Below are 21,318 nucleotides of genomic sequence, written 5' to 3' on the forward strand. Positions count from 1 at the left end.
CGTAATTCTTCCGGCTTGGTTGATATTTAAAATCGAGAAAATTGGTCCACAAATGGCTGAGATATATGGAAAAAATCAGGACAACCTCGATTTTTGACATATTTTTGACCTATATCTGTATTACTAAGTCATTACTATAGACAATATGGTTATCTAATGATAGATATTTCGAAGATCTTTGCAAATACGTACATAAGACCATAATAAGTTGGACCTACAATGGGTCATAATCGGAAAAAATATTTTTTAACCCGAATTTTTTTTTCACCAAAAGTTTTTTTCGCTAAATATTAAAAAAAATTGAAAAAACAAAAAAAAATCTTAAAATTTAAAAAACAATTCGAAAAAAAAAATTGTTTTAAAAAATTAAAAAACAACTTTGGAAAAAAAAATAAATTTTGTTTACCTAAAAATATTTAAAATTTTTATTTTGAAGTATAATTTGGTGAAGATTCGGCACAGCCGAATATAGCTCTTTTACTTGTTTTTCTCTCATTTTCAAAATTTAACATGACCTTTAATATTTTTACAATATTTCTATATTATTTTTATTGTTTACAATTTGTACAAAGTATTGAAGTGTCAATTAAAAATAACTGTCTCTTTTAAGTTTCTACAAACATTTGTATTATTTATTCTTTAATTTCAATATTTCCTTATTGCACGTTCTATAACTTTTTTTTCCATCATTTGCTGCAAATACATATGAACTACCTAACAACAACCCTCAAGTGTTCCATCTTTTAAGACAATGAAGCTGTTGAAACAATATGTGTACAAAAAGGATTCTGGACACATATTTCCAAAAACAAACGAACAATTCTTCTTGTTAACAAAAGAGATAAACAACAATTAATAATTTCATTCAAGGACATTAAAGACATGCAATATATATATACATTTTTTTAAATTAACAACTTACTTAAACATGTTTTTTGTTAAAGAAATGGAAATGTAATTGTCACAACAATTTATACATATGTATTAGGGTATTCATTCGACTAATGATCGTTCGATTAATCGAATAATTTCTCACGAATAATTATTCGAAGAATTTAAAAATTACCATTTTCGAATAACGAATAATTCGAACAATTTTATGTAGAATAATCGAATAAAACGAATAAATGTTCATATATAAAATTGCTTAAAATTTTTCATAATTTCAAATTTAAATAAGTAATAATGACTCACAAAAATTGTATTGTTTCTGAAATTCGACAAATAACTAAAGACAAAGGAACTTTCGATCACTGTAGATGAGTGTTCCGATAGCTCCTTCTATAAATATATAAATATTACTGCAAAAAGTTACAATTCTAAAAACAAATCTTTCAAAATGTTTAACTTAGGACTTGAACCAATGATAATAAAAGGTACGGAATAAAATATTTGTTATTTAGCTGGCGAAATATTAGAAGAATCGCAATTAATAATCAAAATATTAACTTAGATTAAAGTGGAATTGAATGTGATGGATAATGTGATTTTTAAACGGTCGTCGAAAGTGATATTAAGGATGACATTTATAATGATTACATTGAAATAGATGAAGGCCATGATCTTAAAATATATTGTTACGTTTTAACCTTTTCAAAACGCTGGTTTATTTCCTTTAAATAAACCGGATACTTTTGATTGCAAATAAAATCCGTTTAGTAGTTTGAAAATTGTAACAACTCTTTATTTCTTTAAAATGTACAACAACAGAATTAAATAGCCACTCAATGTTTTTTATACACGTTTATAAATTCTCAGAATTACACCCACAATTTATAATACACACGAATTTGCTTGAAAAACACAACACACTTTAAGGCACTTAGATGATGTTTATTCGAAAAGCGTCTCTGATAAACTCTCTCACGACTGCAACCTCTGCCACTATTTATAACACTGCATTACCATCTAGAAAGCTCTTTAACTGTCAAAGTTCGAATATTCTAGATCATACGCAATCTGTGGTGTACTTTCTACAATGTTCTTTAACTGAATATTCGAATACAGCGTTGCCAACTTACAATAAAATCAACTGAAAGCTTTTATTTAACAATGCCCACAGATATATTACAGTCTGCCATTACAGCACTGTTATTTGAAAGCATTATGCTACTTTAAAATCAGCCCTTAAAATCGTTATATTTGAATTCAAGTACAATTTCGTAACAATATGTATATAAGTGATGTTGTTAACCGCGTACGTAAGTGTTTCAAAATATTTAATAAATCGAATGATAAATACAAATATTACAAACTAACTTACTAAACTAAGAAAATCATGAAAATCTTTGTTTAATATGGTAATAAATTTGTATCGTATTTGTAAATGCGTCATCATGCACTGCCTGACTTCAAATTAGCCACGTTCACTGACAATGATATCAAACTTTGGACAGATTCCCTTTATTGGGTAATTCCCCAAGACCACATTATTAAGCAAAGATTCGGCAACATTCATAGAGCTTGATGTATAATACAATTTGTTATAAATAATTTAGAAATAGTGAATAATTAACTTAATAAGGAATTAGTTACTCAATTTAAAACCCGAATTAATGAACGACATTAAAATGTTCTTAATACGTTTATATTGTATTTGAATTCGGGATCATGTCAAACTAGCTCAAATTTTTTAAAGCATATCTCCAAAACGGAAACTAAAGGTTTTGCTAGTCAATTGTTTTGTAGATTGTTCGGGAGTTAATCTGATCAGAATATTTCTGTTGAAAATTTAATGACGGACTTTGTTTTTGAATGTTTTTTAACATTATCAATACTTGAATTGTTAACTTTAACGTTATTTTTTGTTTTTCTTTAACAATAAAATATTAAAAAGCCGACATCAAAACTTCATTTTTTACTTTTTAAAAAAAAATTAAATTATTCGAATAATTCGATTAATTTTAAACGTGTGATCGAATTATTCGAACAAGTTAAAATATTATTCGAATTATTCGTTTTATTCGAACAAGAGAAAAATCGAATAATTCGAATACCCTAATATGTATGTATGTTAATTACTTATTTAAAAAAGTAATTACATACTCAATAATTCCTATTTATTGTTTTATTTTGGAAAGTCCAAAAATTTACTTTTTCTGAATTTTTATTATTTTTTTTATTACCTACTAAAAAAAACCTTAAAAATAATAGATGAGAAAAAGTAAACTTTTTGAGTTTTTCTGAAATTTGGGCGCCTCGAAAATGATTTTTTTGATATGGCGTATTTGGAATTATTTTTCCTCATGCCAAAAGCTATCGAATCGATGACACAATATCGATTGCTAAATCGACTCACCCATCCTACTGCACATCCTAAATAGCTTGTTCTGTGCGCACTGTACGGCGTCTTTCGGGATGCGTATTATCGTTAAGAGTAAACATATTGCGAAAACGATCAATATTTTCTCGAATTAATCGCCCTGCTGGACGATTATGAGCACCACAAAATGCACGTAATTCCCTAAAAGTTTGTCGAATTGAATCATGATTTTCAAAATAAATTTGAACAATTCGTAAACATTGCACTGGCTCATTATAAATTCCCAAACTAACCTCAACAAGTAAGAAAGCTATATTCGGCTATGCCGAATATTACATACCTTTCACCAAATTATACTTTAAAATATTTTTGTTTTTAAAATTTTTTTTCCAATTTCTTTTTTTTTTAATTTTAAAATTTTTTTTTTGGGAAAAGAATTATGGCAAAAAAAATTTTTTTTATGAAAAAAAATTCTGGTTAAAAAATATTTTTCCCGATTTTGACCATTGTAGGTCCAACTAACTATGGCCTTACGTACGTTGAAATATCCATATTGTTTTATTATTAATGACTTAGTAATCCAGATATATGTAGATAAAAAATATGCCAAAAATCGAGGTTGTCCTGTTTTTTCCTATTTCTATGCCCTTTATGGGCCGATTTTCTCGATTTTAAATAGCAACCGAACCGGGTCTATAGCGGATATATTGATGTATGAATCATGTATGTAAGTTATTTTGGGGATACGGAAAGCTGATTTCAACATACAGACATATATCGACTCCGCTATCTATAATGATATACTTTGTGGGGTCGCAAATGAAAAATGTAGAAATGCCACTCATGGTGAAGGATATAAAAATACCGAGAACTATCAAATTAGCTGTCACATAAAACATCGCTGTCAATTTAAAGTTATCCGCCTCTAAAAAACACCCTTTATATACATACCCTGTAGCCAGCCCAGGACCATATGTCTCTATGTCAATACTATTTCTCTATAGACAATTGCACTAGTTAAAATGTCGACAAACTTTCCTTTAAGCGTCAGTAGAAATACATTAGAGACAACAGTTCTAGTGCATTTTTGGTGACATTGTCAACGATCGAGTCAATAGTTTGGTTTTTTTTTTATTATGCTGTATAGTCAATAGGTATAGAAAGTAACTACCTAGTCAATAGTGATACAGTCTACTGGTGGATTTTCAATGACAAGCTAATGTTAAATGTCAATAGAAGATTTCATTGGCTGGGGTACATATGGTAGTAGTGCTGCTGACAATGTCACTAGTAAATCACTACAAATTTACTATTGGCATTCCCTGCAGGGTACATACCCTGTAGGAAATGTCAATATTAAAAATGTGCTGAATCGCTATTGATTTTGTCAACAGTACTAGTTTCGAATTATACCCCATACAAGGCTTAGTGCTATAGACATTTAACATGTGCGTGTCATTGAAAATCCTCTAGTAACACTATGACTATTGACTTCCTATTGACTAGGTACTTCTCATGGATCCATATGGTGACATTAGAACCAGGATTTTCCTAGTACATTTCTATAACTTTTGGAACTTTCCTGTAAGCAATGTCAATAGTAAATAGGCGGTGTCATACTAGCGACCAGTTTCTTTCACTCAAAACTGTTTCACTATTTACACTCCTATTTTTTTATAAAATTATTTGTTTTCTAATATGCCTTTTATAATTTTTTTCCCGCATGTTGAACTGTATATTTTTTATATTTCTACACACAAAATAATAATTTTAATGCTTAAACAAAAATTTTCCAAATATTAATAAAACCACGCACTCGCTGTTTTTTAGTCAACCGGTTTTTTAATACTGAAAAAGAGAGAGCTATTGCGCAGTAGAATTTTTACGCATAAATAAACATAAATGTCAACAGAAGAGGCATTGTATGGTGTACAATTAGTCGTCAATACTGTTGACCAAGTCAAGCGCGAGTCAATACAGTTTAACTATAGACATTTTCTTAAGGAATATTGACACGTTTGTTGACAATGTCACTAGATATACACCACACTTTTTGTCTCTGTACTTTTTATATTGACACAGAAATGAAAGATTGGAGACATTTGAACTAGTACTGTTGACAAAAAGACATATGGACCCAGTCTGGCTGCAGGGTATGTATGCCTTTAATGACCTTGAAAGAAATTATTGTTTTTTCTTTTGTTAACAAGAAGAATTGTTTGTTTGTTTGTTTTTTGGAAATATGTGGCCAGCATCCTTTAGTTCACATATTGTTTCAACAGCTTCATTGTCTTAAATGTTCCAAAAAAAAAGTTATAGAACGTGCAATAAGGAAATATTGAAATTACAGAATAAAAAATTCAAATCTTCGCAGAAACTTAAAAGGGACATTTATATTTAATTCAATACTTTGTACAAATTGTAAACAATAAAAATAATATTGAAATATTGTAAAAATATGAAAGGTCATGTTAAATTAGGAAAATAAGTTTCGGTTGTGCCGAACGTGTTATTTGTCATAGAAAAGTAAATATAGTTGTCAGAATAATTTAGACGTTGCATAGTAGGGAAACTGAAGTTAGAAGTTACAGATTTATTTCCACTTTTTTTCAGTTTAGTTCAGTTATATAAAAAAGTAATTACTTTAAGACGAAATCTATGTCTGTCAATTAAGTCATGGATCTGTTTATATTTCCTTCTTGTTTAATTATTCTGGTTTTATTCCTGTAAATAATATTAATGGTAATATAAACTGCTTTAAAATATAATTTTGATTTTATCGAAACTTCATTAGAGCACAATGTCAATCATTCCTTTAGCACTTTCAATCATAAAAATGTACTTAAAACCATTTCATAATCTCAATTTCCCCTGCGTACTGTGACATACCTGACTGTGACATTTACATAACAATGCATAACCTAACATTGCAATGTATTGAGATTTTATTTTAACTGTGATTATTATGACCCTAGAAAAGATATTAAATCAAATTTACTTTGTTGGTAGCGATTAATGTTAACTATTTAAGTAGTTTAACCCATGAGTATTCAAAGTACTTATGAAATAATGACTGGTGATTTATACAAAGTATCAGTAGGTACGAGGACGGGTCAATTAGTCTGTGACTTTTAGAATTTTCCGCCGCTTAACACTACTCCTGTCAACAAGCATTTATCAGTTGACTCCTGTCTAAATTTGAAAAAGCTGCATCATTTAGATTGACAGCCGTGACTTGAGGAGAAATGGGAATAAAAGTGAATTTCGTGTGAATTATTTTTTACGGAAAAAACACCATCACTCAAACTAGCCTTGGTTTGATAAATACGTTCTCATAGTATTTGCACCATCAATTTCAGTGGTAAAAAAAGTGGTTTACTGAATTTCGTTGTGGCCATGAAAGTACGGAAGATACCGATTCTGGACTCTCAAAATGAAAAAGATAGAAATTACAAACGGAATTACAAACTTATACATACAAGGTGGCGCAAAAGTAAACTTCCGATGTTTTTTGGCTGTAATTAAAAAAAAATAAAAACTTTGATTCTTCTTGTGGATTATTATACCCTACACCACCATAGTGGGGAGGGTATTATGCGTTTGTGCAGATGTTTGTAACGCCCAAAAATATTAGTCTAACACCCACCTTAAAGTATACCGATCGACTTAGAATCACTTTCTGAGTCGATTAAACGATGTCCGTCCGTCCGTCCATCCGTCTGGTCGGCTGGCTGTCCATGTAAACCTTGTGCGCAGAGTACTGGTCGCAATTTCGAAGATATTTCGATCAAATTTGATACATATTATTTTTTCGGCTCAAGGACCAAGCCTATTGAAACTGGCTGAAATCGGTCCATTATTTCACCTAGCCCCCATACAAATGTCCTCCCGAAATTGGACTTTATCGGTCATAAATGTTTAATTTATATATGTATCTCCACAAATTCCGCTCCAAATAAGTTTTATATACACAAAATTCATGTCACCAAATTTTGTTACGATAGGTCCATAATTAGTCATAGCACCCATATAGACCCGCTTCCGAAAATCACTTTAACGTGCATAAATCGCTTAAAAATTTTGGTATACACACAAAATTGAACATAGTTAACTTTAATATAGACATAAATCACACGACCTAATTTCATGATGATCGGTCCGTAATTGGTCATAGCCCCCATATAAGGCCCTCTTCCGAAAATCACTCAAAAATATAAATTATTGAAATTTTAAAAGAATTTTTTTTTTTGCTTTTTTACTTAGTGTAGGGTATTATATGGTCGGGCTTGACCGACCATACTTTCTTACTTGTTTTTATTTGGTCTTTTAATTTTTTTTACATCAAGTCGAGAATATGATGTCATGTAAATGGCCGCCGCCACAGTTGATTGTCATTTGAGCCCTTTTTATGGCATTTTCCATCACTTTGGCCAAAACTTCCGGCGATAGGTACTCACATTCTTGACGGATATTGTCTTTAAGAGCTGCAAGAGTCTGAGGCTTGTTGACATAAACCCGCGACTTCAAAAAGTTCCACAAAAAGAAGTCTGGAGCGGTCAAATCAGGCGATCTTGCTGGCCAGTGCAAATCGCCAAAACGGAAGATTAGGCGCCCGGGAAATGCATCCTTCAGCATATCGGTTGAGTCTGAGGCTTGTTGACATAAACCCGCGACTTCAAAAAGTTCCACAAAAAGAAGTCTGGAGCGGTCAAATCATGCGATCTTGCTGGCCAGTGCAAATCGCCAAAACGGGAAATTTGGCGCCCGGGAAATGCATCCTTCAGCATATCGGTTGTGGCACGTGCAGTGTGTGCCGTTGCACCGTCCTGTTGGAACCACATGTTTTCCAATCCCAATTCATCAAGTTGCGGCAAAAAGAACTCGTTGATCATTGCTCTGTAGCGCTCACCATTCACAGTAACCGTTTGGCCCGCGACGTCTTCGAAGAAAAAAGGTCCGATGACTCCTCCAGCGAAAACAGCACACCATACAGTGACTTTGAGCGAGTGTAATGGCTCTTCGTGGGTTACGCGCGGATTTTCAGTGCCCCAGAAGCGTAAATTTTGCTTATTTACGTACCCGCTTAGATGGAAATGGGCCTCATCACTCATGATTATTTTTGATGAAAAATCATCTTCGATTATTGGTCAAATAAATAGTCAGCAATATTTCGCGTTCTGGAGCAGTGTAGCGTAACATTGTTTATTAACGTGTATTTCGCATGTGTTTACTACACAAATGTCAAAACAGAACTGACATTAGGGGCCAATCGCAAAATTTATAGCATTTTCTGATAGGAGGATTACTTTTGCGCCACCTTGTACCCTTGTCACTCATGGTGAAGGGTATAAAAATTAATATTTAATGATATCGAATTTTTGTAAGGTTTTTATGAAGTCTTTTTTTATACATATTTTTATTAGTCATATTAAATATATTTTATAGCATACTTATTGGCTTTTTAACCTGCTTGTGTGGGAACGTTGACCAAATGTGGGTTAAATATTTGTAGTTCTTAACATGTTTGTGTTTCTTTCAGCTAAATGCTTGAAGACTCTTGATGTATTATTTTAAATTCAAAAAAACATAAATTTCTTTTTATTATTTAACATTCACGAATAACTTGAAATGATTGTCAAATATTTCTGTCTTTGATGTTATAAAAATTTAGCTTTAAAATATGTATGTCTGTGTTTAAAAATAGATATGCAATTGAAATAATTTACCAGAATAAGGAATTTATTATAAAAATAACATAATCAATAAAAAATAATAACATTTGCTTAGGGACTGAGCAAACGGTCGGAGTTTAATTTTTATGATAAACAAAATTAAATTAATAACTTAAAAATTTAATAAAACAAAAAACAAGTAAGAAAACTATATTCGGCTGTGCCGAATCTTTTACCCGCTGTCTATACTTGACAAATAATCATCATAACAATAAATGACATTTGTTGTCAAGACAAAGTTGTCTAAGCAAAAGCACTAACAATTTTATCATATCGAAGCAATAATACTAATCAATGGAGACTATACCTGTTCATTTTTTATTTAGACAACCATTTTGAAGTTTATCATGATAAAAATATATCAGGTATAACCAGGGGTATTATACCCATCACCACAATATATTTTAAAGTAATATTAAAAACTATTTATATAAAAAAAATAGTGGGGAACAAATTTGTTGAAAAATATGTGAAAAAAAACTCAAGGTTTTTTGTTTATATCTCTGTCATTTGTGAGCCGATGTTTTAGATTTTAAAAATCAACCTAAGTTGGACTATAGCGGATATATTAATGTATCAATCATGTATGTTAGCTATTTTTGAGGCTTCGGAAAGTTGATTTCAACAGACGGATAGGGCTTCATCGACTCCACTATCTATACCGATCCAAAATTAGAGCATTTTAATTATAAAGGTTGTCTAAGTAAGAGTGTATTTTTTTAAATTTAGTGTCAAGTGGCAACTCTGAAATTTGGCAGCTGTCACATATGTTTATTGTGATTATTAAAAATGGAGCGCTTCACGAAACAACAACGCGTTGTAATTGTGAAAACTTATTACAAAAATTTGGAAAGTTATGCTGAAATCGCTCGCAAACTTGGAAGAATTTTTAGTCGAGAAAGTGCACCTAATGTATCAACCATTCGAAGAGTGGTCAAATTTGATTGCTACAATTACGTGACATAAACATATTATGGTTACCGCAATAATATGAAATAAACTTGTAAAAATGTTGAAGTGATTATGGTAAACATAACTATGAAAATCAGTTTAACTCTATTGCAGAGATTCTATAACCTTTCCTAGGCTTTTAAGTTAAGTTTCATAATGTTATGATCAAGGATCGTTACTCTAAAGTCGAGTGAAAAATTACGTTTCTAATAAAGTTTTGAATGTAATCAACTTGGAGTAACATTAGCGGTATTCACAATGTAGAGTACTTGGCCTAGTAAAAAAGCAAAAAAGCTATTTATTCACAAACATTTCAATTTCAAATGTATTTTGTTTTTAGTTTTTTGATATTGTGGTATTTTACTACATTACCAGGCCAAGTACTCTACATTGTGAATACCGCTATTACAAACTATTGGTGTTGTTTCTTTGAAATAGTTTTGTCCAAAGTTTTGTTCTATATAAACAAATAAATTTTGACTTCAAAATAAATTTATTCGACTATCGATTAATCGACAATTATTGTTCGAATAATTTTTTATTCTAATTTGAAAAATTTTATTCATTCGAAAAAAATATATATTTTTTTCTCGATTATTCGAATAATTTCTATTCGAATGACAAACCTAATTGCCACTCATGGTGAAGATATTGAAAAAGTTAGTTTGATTGGTTGTGCAAGACATATTTATACCCTACACCACCATAGTGGGGAGGGTATTATGCGTTTGTGCAGATGTTTGTAACGCCCAAAAATATTAGTCTAACACCCACCTTAAAGTATACCGATCGACTTAGAATCACTTTCTGAGTCGATTAAGCGATGTCCGTCCGTCCGTCCGTCTGGTCGGCTGGCTGGCTGTCCATGTAAACCTTGTGCGCAGAGTACAGGTCGCAATTTTGAAGTTATTTCGATGAAATTTGATACATATTATTTTTTCGTCTCAAGGACCAAGCCTATTGAAACTGGCTGAAATCGGTCCATTATTTCACTACAAATTTCATTACAAATGTCCTCCCGAAATTGGACTTTATCGGTCATAAATGTTTAATTTATATATGTATCTCCACAAATTCCGCTCCAAATAAGTTTTATATACACAAAATTCATGTCACCAAATTTTGTTACGATCGGTCCATAATTAGTCATAGCTCCCATATAGACCCGCTTCCGAAAATCACTTTAACGTGCATAAATCGCTTAAAAATGTTGGTAAATACACAAAATTCAACATAATTAATTTTAATATAGACATAAATCACACGACCTAATTTCATGGTGATCGCTCCATAATTGGTCATAGCCCCCATATAAGGCCCACTTCCGAAAATCACTCAAAAATATAAATTATTGATATTTTAAAAAAAAATTTTTTTGCTCTTTTACTTAGTGTAGGGTATTATATGGTGGGGCTTGACCGACCATACTTTCTTACTTGTTTTTAAATATATACTAATTGCGCTATTAAAAATTAAAGAGCAGAATTTTTATTGATTGCACTGTGCTACAAAATAAAAACAATATTAATATAATGTGAAAATAATCCCAAATCTAATATAACTAAATGAAATTATTACAACTAAATGATGCAGTTGAACTGGGTAAAAATAGTTAAAAAGAAAAAAAAACGTATTGTTGAATTTACATTTGATTTTAAAATATGTACAATGTCTAAAGGTAGGAGTAAATAAAATATCGAGCCCTTAGCGCCAAATTATCGTAAGCGACAAAACACAAATTTTACAGGAGAAGGTTTTTTTGATTATTTTAAAATTTATACATAGAATTAAAAATGTTATGATGCGATATAATATAGTTTCGTTCAAGCTATTTGTCTATTTTTCAAAAATATTTATAACTTTTGACAATTATTGAAAATTGAAAAATAAGACAAAAAATATTTTTTATTGAATTTTTGCATAGATACAAATTTTTCGAATTGAAATAACATTTTTATTTATGAATAGTTTTTAATGAAATTGCACAGTTACGTAGACTTTTCTATTTAAAATGGAAAAATAAAAACGAATTTTAAAATTTATTATCAACAATCCCGCAATTCTCAAAAAAGTGTTGAAAAATGGAAATTTTTAGTTTTTTAGCTATAATATCTATACCAGGGACGGGGTTATCGGAACCCTTTACAAAATAATTAAAAACATATTGGGCCAACTAAAATCGGTTAATATGTATTGATATCGAATATGCGATTTGAGAATTTTTTCCCTAAATTTTAATTTTACATAAAAAATAGGTATTATTTGAATAGACCTGGTCCCCTTGGTAACAACAATTTTATAATTTTTTTCATTTAAAATATTTTATGAAAACCTAGCTTTAGAAAGTATAAATTCCTTATACAGCCTCTTAGAAATTTTTGCGATAACTTAAAATTAAAAAAGTTCTTTTTTTCCCAAAAAAATTTGCGAAAAATCACCTTTTTAAATTTTTTTAAATACAAATGCATATAACTTTGGACTTAGTCATTATTTTTAAACAATTTATTTTCTATTTGACACATACATATGTTGTTAGTATAATAAAGGAAAACTGGAGAAAATCGGGAAATATTTGGAGTAGGGTGGATAAAAATGTTTAAAATTTAATTTTCAAATGCGATTATCTCCTAAGCTATAAGAGATAATTGATAGCTACGACAAGGTTTTTTATAGCTCTCGATGAGAAGATTCTATACGTGTGTCCTACTTTGAGGACCCTTGGTCGTGCCCCTGGTGGGCCCAAGAGGTCCACGTTCAGAACTTAAACTCGACAATACTTCCTCTTTGCGCATGTGAAATTTCATTCTACCAATCTAACCATTTAGAAGTTACAGATTTATTTCCCTCTTTTTTTTCTATACCACTGAGTGTCGCTTACGATAAAATTCGTTTACTGTAAAATGTAAACATTAACTTACGATAAAATCTTACCCCCTATAATTTTGAAGTTAAATACCATGATGGAAGATAATGGAACATCAAGTGGTGCTATACCTAAGGTTGGAAATAAGATAAGTAAAACTAAATCTCCAGTTCAAACAGGTATGCTTAGATATATAAGAATTAATAAGCGAAATTTAAGTCCCCAGAAAAGTCTGCCTTCTGAGAAGAAGCAAAAAATTACTGATAACCCCTTGAAAAGTAACCGTTTTGCTCTCTTGAGTGAGGAAGATTCTAATCGTCAAAAAAATGATGATAAATCCATCCGTAAACCGTTAAAACCACCACCAATATTCCTTCGTGAAACTAGCTCTAATAGCTTAGTGAAATCATTTATTGAACTCATTGGAAAAAATAATTTTCATATTGTTCCAATAAGAAAAGGAGGTGTGCAAGAGACAAAAATAGTTGTATACACTGAGGATTGTTATAGAAAAATTTCTCAACACCTAAATGACAGTAAGAAAAACTTTTATACATATCAACTTAAGAGTTGCAAGGGCTTGATAGTGGTCATAAAAGGTATAGAGTCCAGTGTAGATACAAACGAAATCAAGGAGGCCCTGGAAGAATTGGGCTATCAGACAAAGAATGTAGTCAATATCTTTAATAGAGACAAGGTTCCTCAGCCAATGTTTAGGGTTGAGTTAGAGCCTGATGATAGGAAATTAAAAAATAATGAAACTCACCCTATATACACTCTAAGATATTTGTTGAATCGTAGAGTAAATATAGAGGAACCTCTTAAGCGTAATCGTCCAGTTCAGTGTAGTAATTGTCAGGAATTTGGACATACACGTAATTATTGTACCCTACGCACAGTATGTGTTGCATGCGGAGGCCTGCACTCTTCGTCACAATGTGATATAGTTGAGAATGGTCTGAGTAGGAAATGTGGTAACTGCGGTGGAGATCATTCTGCTAATTATCGCGGATGCCCGGTCTACAAGGAGTTACTAAAAAGATTAAGAGAGAGGCAAAAGCTGTTGAGAGGTGAAATAGTTGAATCAACACCTACAAATTCGGTATCTACATCTAGACCACTAAGCTCTGGAGTAGATTTTTCAAATGATAAAATAAATGCGGCTCATCCAGTATCACAGGAAAATGGCCAGGGAGCTACAATTAATGCTGGAGCCAGCTCATACGCCAGTATTTTAAAAACGGGTTATCAAAAGCCAAAAGTCCCCCAAAATATGGGAGGGTTGGAAAACCTTATGCAAACACTTACTGAGAATATTTCCTCTCTTAATCAAAATATGACTAACTTCATGTCATCCATGCAAAACACAATACAAGAGCTTCTGAGAGCACAGAACCAAATGATTCAAATTCTATTAACAAGAAAATGAATTTTTTGAAGATATGTTTCTGGAATGCAAATGGTTTAAACCAGCACAAATCGGAAATTTCCCATTTTATGTTAAATAAAAGCATCGATGTGATGTTAATTTCGGAGACACATCTTACAAATAGATATAACTTTAATATATCAGGATACTCATTTTATTACACAAACCATCCGGATGGTAAGGCACATGGCGGTACCGGTATCATAATTAGAAACCGATTGAGACACTATGCCCTAGAAGCGTTTTCAAAGGATTATATGCAAGCAACATCTATTCGCCTTGAATACCCAGCTGGAGACCTAACTCTGAGCTCTATATATTGCCCACCACGTTTTTCGATGACCAAGGAAAAATTTGAAGAATTCTTTATAACACTAGGAGATCGGTTTCTGGCATGTGGAGACTACAATGCCAAACATACATATTGGGGTTCGCGATTGGTAAATCCCAGAGGTAGACAGCTGTATAAAGCTCTAGTTGATCGCAAAAATTGCTTAGATTTTGTGTCTCCTGGACACCCAACTTATTGGCCAACTGATCCTAGAAAAATTCCTGATCTAATAGACTTCGCCATATGCAGAAATATTATTCGGAATGCAATATCCACAGAAATATCCTATGATCTATCTTCTGACCACTCTCCTGTAATTATTAATTATTGTGAGAGACCCAACACCCCAAGATTTCCTAAGGACTCTTTGTATTTTAAGACAAATTGGCTAAAATATAGGAAATATATCAGCAGTCATATCCACACAAATCCTAATTTACAGTGTGAGGAAGACATAGATAGGACCGTTAATGACTTCACGTCACTGATTGTTTCGGCTCTGGAACACTCTAGGTGCCAGATCCCTCCAAAAACTAATACGCCTATTTCAAGTTCGGATATTGAAAGACTTCTTCTCGAAAAGAGAAGACTCAGAAGAGAATGGCAACATAATAGATCACCTGCTGCAAAGCAGAGGCTGTCCGCAGCAGTACGAAAACTGAAAAGAGCCCTTCATTTAGAGGAGGATCGCATAAACGAAAAATATATTAAAAGTTTGACGAGTACAAAATACACAAATTTCTCTCTTTGGAAGGCAACGAGGAACATTAAGCCACCGGTAGAGGCACAAAGCGCTTTAAGAAAAGCTGACGGAACCTGGGCACGAAGTGCTATAGAAAAAGCCTCAGTATTTGCTGAACATTTAAGTGAAGTATTTCAGCCCAACTCCACGGCAAATGAGTTTGAACTAGAAGAACTGCCAGCTTCAACAATGTCTAATGCAGCCCAATTCGATATTAGTCCTGAGGATGTTAATAGAGTAATTAAAAATAAATTAGACTTGAAAAAATCACCGGGATATGATTTAATAACGCCATCAATGATTAAGAACCTACCAAATGTGGCAATAATTGTGCTATCTATATTGTTTAATGCGATCTTGAAACTAGGAATTTATCCAAAAAATTGGAAAATTTCTCAAATAATAATGATACCTAAACCGGGTAAAGATTTAACCCTGCCATCTTCTTATAGACCTATTAGCCTACTCCCTTGTTTGTCGAAGTTATTCGAAAAAATATTCCAGGAAAAGATAATACCTTTTTTGAATGATGGAAACATTATCCCAGTACACCAATTTGGTTTCCGTGAACATCATGGCACCATTGAACAGGTCAATCGTTTAACTGGAGAGATTCGAAAATCTTTTGAATTAAAGAAATATTGTTCTGCCATCTTTTTAGACGTTGCTCAGGCTTTTGACAAGGTATGGCATAAGGGTCTAATACATAAAATCAAATGTTTACTACCACTATGTACTCATAAATTGCTGGAGTCTTATTTATCGAATAGACTTTTCAGAGTTAAGTACAATGATTATGTGACGAGAGAATGCAAGATTGGAGCTGGCGTTCCACAGGGAAGTGTACTAGGACCTACGCTATATTTGATTTACACCTCCGACCTCCCTACGTGCGATAAACTAACAATTTCAACATTTGCTGATGATACCGCCATTATTAGCTCAGACGAAAACCCACTCATGGCATCTAGTCAACTACAGAATTACCTCGTACGTGTGGAGTCATGGTTGAAAAACTGGCGAATAAAGGTAAATGAGCTGAAAAGTAAACATGTTACGTTCGCTCTAAGGAGAGGAAATTGCCCACCTGTCACACTCAACAACGTTAATATACCGCAGTCTGATTATGTCACCTACCTTGGTATTCATCTAGATAGACGGCTTACTTGGCGCCGACACATAGAAACCAAGAGACTTCACATGAAGTTAAAAGCCTCTAGCTTTCATTGGTTAATCAGTGACCAATCAAAATTAAGCCTTGAATATAAAGTCATCCTGTATAAGACCGTTTTAAAACCAATTTGGACATATGGAATTCAATTATGGGGAATGGCTAGCAACACCAGTATTGATCTTATACAGAGGGCCCAATCTAAAATTCTTAGGACCATGACGGGAGCACCATGGTACATAAGAAATGAAAACATCCACAGAGACTTAGAAGTGACATTGGTAAAGGAAGAGTTCGAGAAAGTCCGTGAGAAATATATTGTGAAGCTGCGAAACCATCCCAATCCCCTTGCAAGACAACTTGTGCAGACCCAAACCCGATCCAGGCTCCGTAGAGCAGATCTACCACCCCGCTAAGATGAGTGACAGTTTACCATAATGGCTCTCTTGCTGAAGAGCAAATAGTTTTAATTTTAGTTATAAGATTTAAATACTTATTGTAAGGTCAAAATAGACAGATTCAATAAATCAATAAAACGTTAAAAAAAAAAAAAAAAAAAAACAATTTTGATATTCTGAGAACGCTGAAACATCAGTTGGTCCATAAAATTTAAATTTTTGCAATAAAAAAAAATTTAGAAAATGTCACTTACGATAATTTGGTGCTAAGGGCTCGATATATTTGAACACTTTTATTTATTTATTCCAAAAACTTATTTTACTTTGGATGATTCAAAACAAAAATTTTTATTTTATTTGATGCTGTTTGATCTTACAAAACAATTGTAACAGTAAACACGTCAAACAAATTTGTGCTAAAAAAAGCGGTTACGCTTTTTTGAGCAAATATTTGCCATGTGTGACCTTAAATTAAGTCTTGCAACAACAGATCGACCTCCTTTTCTTGATTAAACTCTTATTCGCCAAATTATTAGCGAATTTAGATATTTTGAGTTTTTATATAAAAAGATCTATTTTTGTTCAGAAATATGAGTGATCACAGATCGAGCTCCTTTTCTGTATTAAACTCTTATTGGCCATGTTACTAAACATTTTAGATATTTTGAGTTTTTATATAAAAAATCGATTTTTGTTCAGAAATATGAGTGATCACAGATCGATCTCCTTTTCTCGATTAAACGCTTATTGGCCAAGTTATTAGCGATTTGAGATGTTATGAGTTTTTATATAAGTAATCGAATTTTGGTCTGAAATATGAGTGATCACAGATCACGTAGACAAATTTTATTTCTGTAAAAACTATTGCCAAATCGGTCCAGGCGTACTGCGATTTTGGATATATCGCAAAAAAAATTAGCGTGGTCAATTTTTCTTTCAGTAAAAACTTAAATTGGATTACTATGAACATTTAAACAAAAAATTATCCAAATCGGTGCCGCCGTTTTCCGATTTTGGATAAATCGAAAAAAAGTGGGCGAAAAAGTGGGCGTGGTACGGTTTTCATTCCGTAAAAACCTAAATTGGACTATGACCAACATTTTAAAAAAAAAAAATTCTAAATCAGTCCGGCCGTTCTCAACTGATGCAATTACCAACGAACGACATTTGATTCTTATTTATATAGAAGAAGATAGATAAATGAATATTAGTCTGAATAGTAGAAATTATTTTATATTTAGTAATTCTATTAAATGTTCACTTCACTAAACATTTTAACTTGTCTTATAAATTAAAGTTTCATTAACAATTTTCTTAAACTACTAAATATGTATGTATGAATGTACTTACCCAAACTTAGATAAAATATTAAAGCTGACAATGCACAAATAATGGCCAAAAACAAAACGCCAATTGCTATACTCCGTCCATAGACCATGCTCGAACTGTTTTGTTTGTACTTTTAATTTTGTTTGAAGATCAAATTGAAAAAAAAAATAAAAATAACGAAACAAATCTTCAAAATGAAAGAACGGGAAACAAATCTTCAGTAATTTAATATATTCGTAAACAACAAAGACATGTAGTATGTTTGAATGAGTAAATATGTGTAGCGATAAACAATTTTTGCAATTACAGTCTTTTCTTATTATTTTATTTATTTTATTTTTTGTATATTTCTTGCATTTTTATCATGGTGTCAAGCATCCTTTTTTTAAACTTTCGTATGTTTTGTGTAAAAAGTCAAAAAGAAAAGCTTCCGTTTAGCAAAAAAACTAAATAATCGTGCAATTTAACGATTAATCATTTTCGTTAAATCCATCAACGCCATTATGTTGGTTGGTTGGCTGTCACTGCTATAGACAAATATGATGATGATGATGGTGATGCTTTTGCTGTTGACACTGGCGATTTTTATGATTCACCATTAAATCTCTAGTCGTATACTTGCAGTAGTTTGACACTGTTGTAGACTGCATTAAAAATTTCATTATTTAATAATTCAAAATTTAGTTTAACAGCAATTTCATATTTAAGAAATAAGTTTAGGAGTTTATTTTAATTTCTCGAGCTTTAACATTTTGTATATTTTAAATAATCATTATTTAACAGCTTTTCATTTTCATTCCTAGTTATTTTTGTTTTTATTTAAATCTGTTATTTTTGTTGTTGTTTTCACTTTCCGTTATAATTGTCATTTTATTCCGAAATATTTCTCTTACCACCTTCTCTTTTCTTTGGTGACAATCAATTTGCTCATTACGTATGCACTGTGTGGGTGAGAGACAGAGAGAAAGAGTATGTTTTTCGAAAACGTGTGTTGGTTGTTGTTGATACTTTAAGTTTATTTCTTAAATAGAAGAATATTTAAGGATATTCATTTGTTTTTTGTTATTTGAAGATTGCGAATAAATAGAATATTTTTATCATTCCATACTAGGGTTCCTAAGCGGGAATTTTCGGGATTTCTTTATAAGTTTTGTTCTTAAATTTTCAATATTCATTTTCGTTGTGACGGTCAAATGATTCCATTATAACCATAGATTTTTTCAATACAAGAACCACAAGTCATTTAATTAACAATAATTTCGGTTATCGTAACTAAACAAATCCATGGATATAATCGAATCATACGATTGGCAACAAATCACAATTAATCTGTACTGAAATATTACTTTTAATACTGAAATTTCTAAACAAACATTCCCGGAATTCCCAGGAAATTTTTCCCGAATAGGAACCCAAATATAGTTATTTTATAGATCTTTTAAAACGCTGGTAAAATTCTAAGACTATTTATTCGAATTTTATTAGTTTTAGGTTTAATTTAGAGTATTTCCGCTAATGAAAATATTTATTTACTTTCCTCCCGGGATGGGAAAAAGTCTGGGTAATTAGAAACCCTATACCATAAGCAACATTAAGCAAATTATTTCCTTATCGAATTGTGCAGCTAAAGTAATAAAAGTCTGTGGCATTAGCATAAAATGAGTGTTAATGCTAAACTTAATTAAGTTTTTTGTCAGAAATACATATATTTGCAACTTTATGAAAGAAATTCTAAAAAAAGTAAGAAATTGTAGACGGTCAAGCCCAATCATATAATACCCTACACTAAGTATATGAGAAAAATTATGTTTCTTTAATAATTAAATTTGACTAATTATGAACCGTCATGAAATTAGATCGTGTGATTTCAGTATATCATGAATTTCATAAGACATCACAAACAAATTGACCCTGGGTATTCCTAGTTTGATCATCTCCATTTGTGCCGAATCTTACCCTTCACTAAATTAAAAATTTTTGTTAAAAAAAAAATTTGGTTAAAAAAAAATTTAATGATGAAACAAAAATTTGGTAAAAATAACAGATAACCTACACATTTAAGCATATTTTTTGTAGATCTTTTTAAGGACTATTTATATATTAAATTTCAGCTCATTAGAATCATAAATGGATTTTTGGCGATTTTTTTTCTAAATGGGGAGCTGAGATGAACAACTTTGAGGAGCAACGCACTGGCTCCCATTACCACTAGGAATCTGAACAACCGTAAATCAACGAAAGTACCTCAGCTCCTACCATGTGAAATTTCATAACAATATCTCCAATAGTCCCCGAAATACCAAATTATTAAAAATAAACTAAATCACTGTGCGTCACACAGTGGTATTTTTTTTTTTTTTTGGGCAAAAAGTCTATTTTTTTACAGTTATTTTTTAGAAATCTAATGATGCAATTCTGTAGAGAAATGTTTCATTAGTAGAAAACCATGATTTGTTTTCGAAAAAAATAAAATTTTGTATAAAAAAGAGTGTGGTAAAGTTATCTAAATATTATACAACGAAAACTAATGAAAATTTTACTACAATTCAGTTGTTTATACAATAAATATGATTCAACTACCAATAGTTTTAGAGCATTTTTTATTAAAATATAGTATTTTGTATTTAATAGAAAAGAAAAAATATTTAAATTACATATATAGTTTAAGAGATCTGAGCAAATCAAAATGGCTCCAAAAAATTTGGCATTTTCAGTTTTCATTAGAAAAAAAATAAGTTAGCTCGGTCTACCTCCGTGTTAGTACTACTACTAAATGAAAGTTTGGAATATTTTCTTTCATTTTATGTAAAAAAAATTCTGCGACTTTTTGCGATCGCTGAACAAACTTATAAATTTTGTGATAAAACTCAGGTATTTTTTATGAATATTTACAAAAACTGCAATGCATATTTACAATAAAAGGTTTTGCATACTTTTAGGCTTTTACTTTTTATATGGGGCATAGGAGCAATTATGCTCCTATCCTTATGAAACTTAACAGATAGATTTGGGTTTATATAAATATTGTTTATGTCGAATTTCATCACCATACTATTATTTTTATGTGAGTTGTGAACGATAAAACTATTTTCAGAAAGGAACCTATATGT

At 31.4% G+C, this 21,318-nt stretch overlaps 1 protein-coding gene across 1 annotated transcript in view; it reads right to left on the reverse strand.

The window, feature by feature from the left end:
* Lgr3 (Leucine-rich repeat-containing G protein-coupled receptor 3) overlaps positions 1–18,317 on the reverse strand; it is an 85,213-nt gene extending 66,896 nt beyond the window's left edge. The window contains exon 1 of the mRNA XM_065514970.1: positions 18,230–18,317. Coding sequence (XP_065371042.1) covers positions 18,230–18,317 — 88 coding nt within the window. The remainder of the gene's footprint in view (positions 1–18,229) is intronic.
* Between the last annotated feature and the right edge of the window lie 3,001 nt (positions 18,318–21,318).

The sequence above is a fragment of the Calliphora vicina genome, chromosome 1 (assembly GCF_958450345.1).
Source record: "Calliphora vicina chromosome 1, idCalVici1.1, whole genome shotgun sequence".
NCBI classification, from domain to species: domain Eukaryota; kingdom Metazoa; phylum Arthropoda; class Insecta; order Diptera; family Calliphoridae; genus Calliphora; species Calliphora vicina.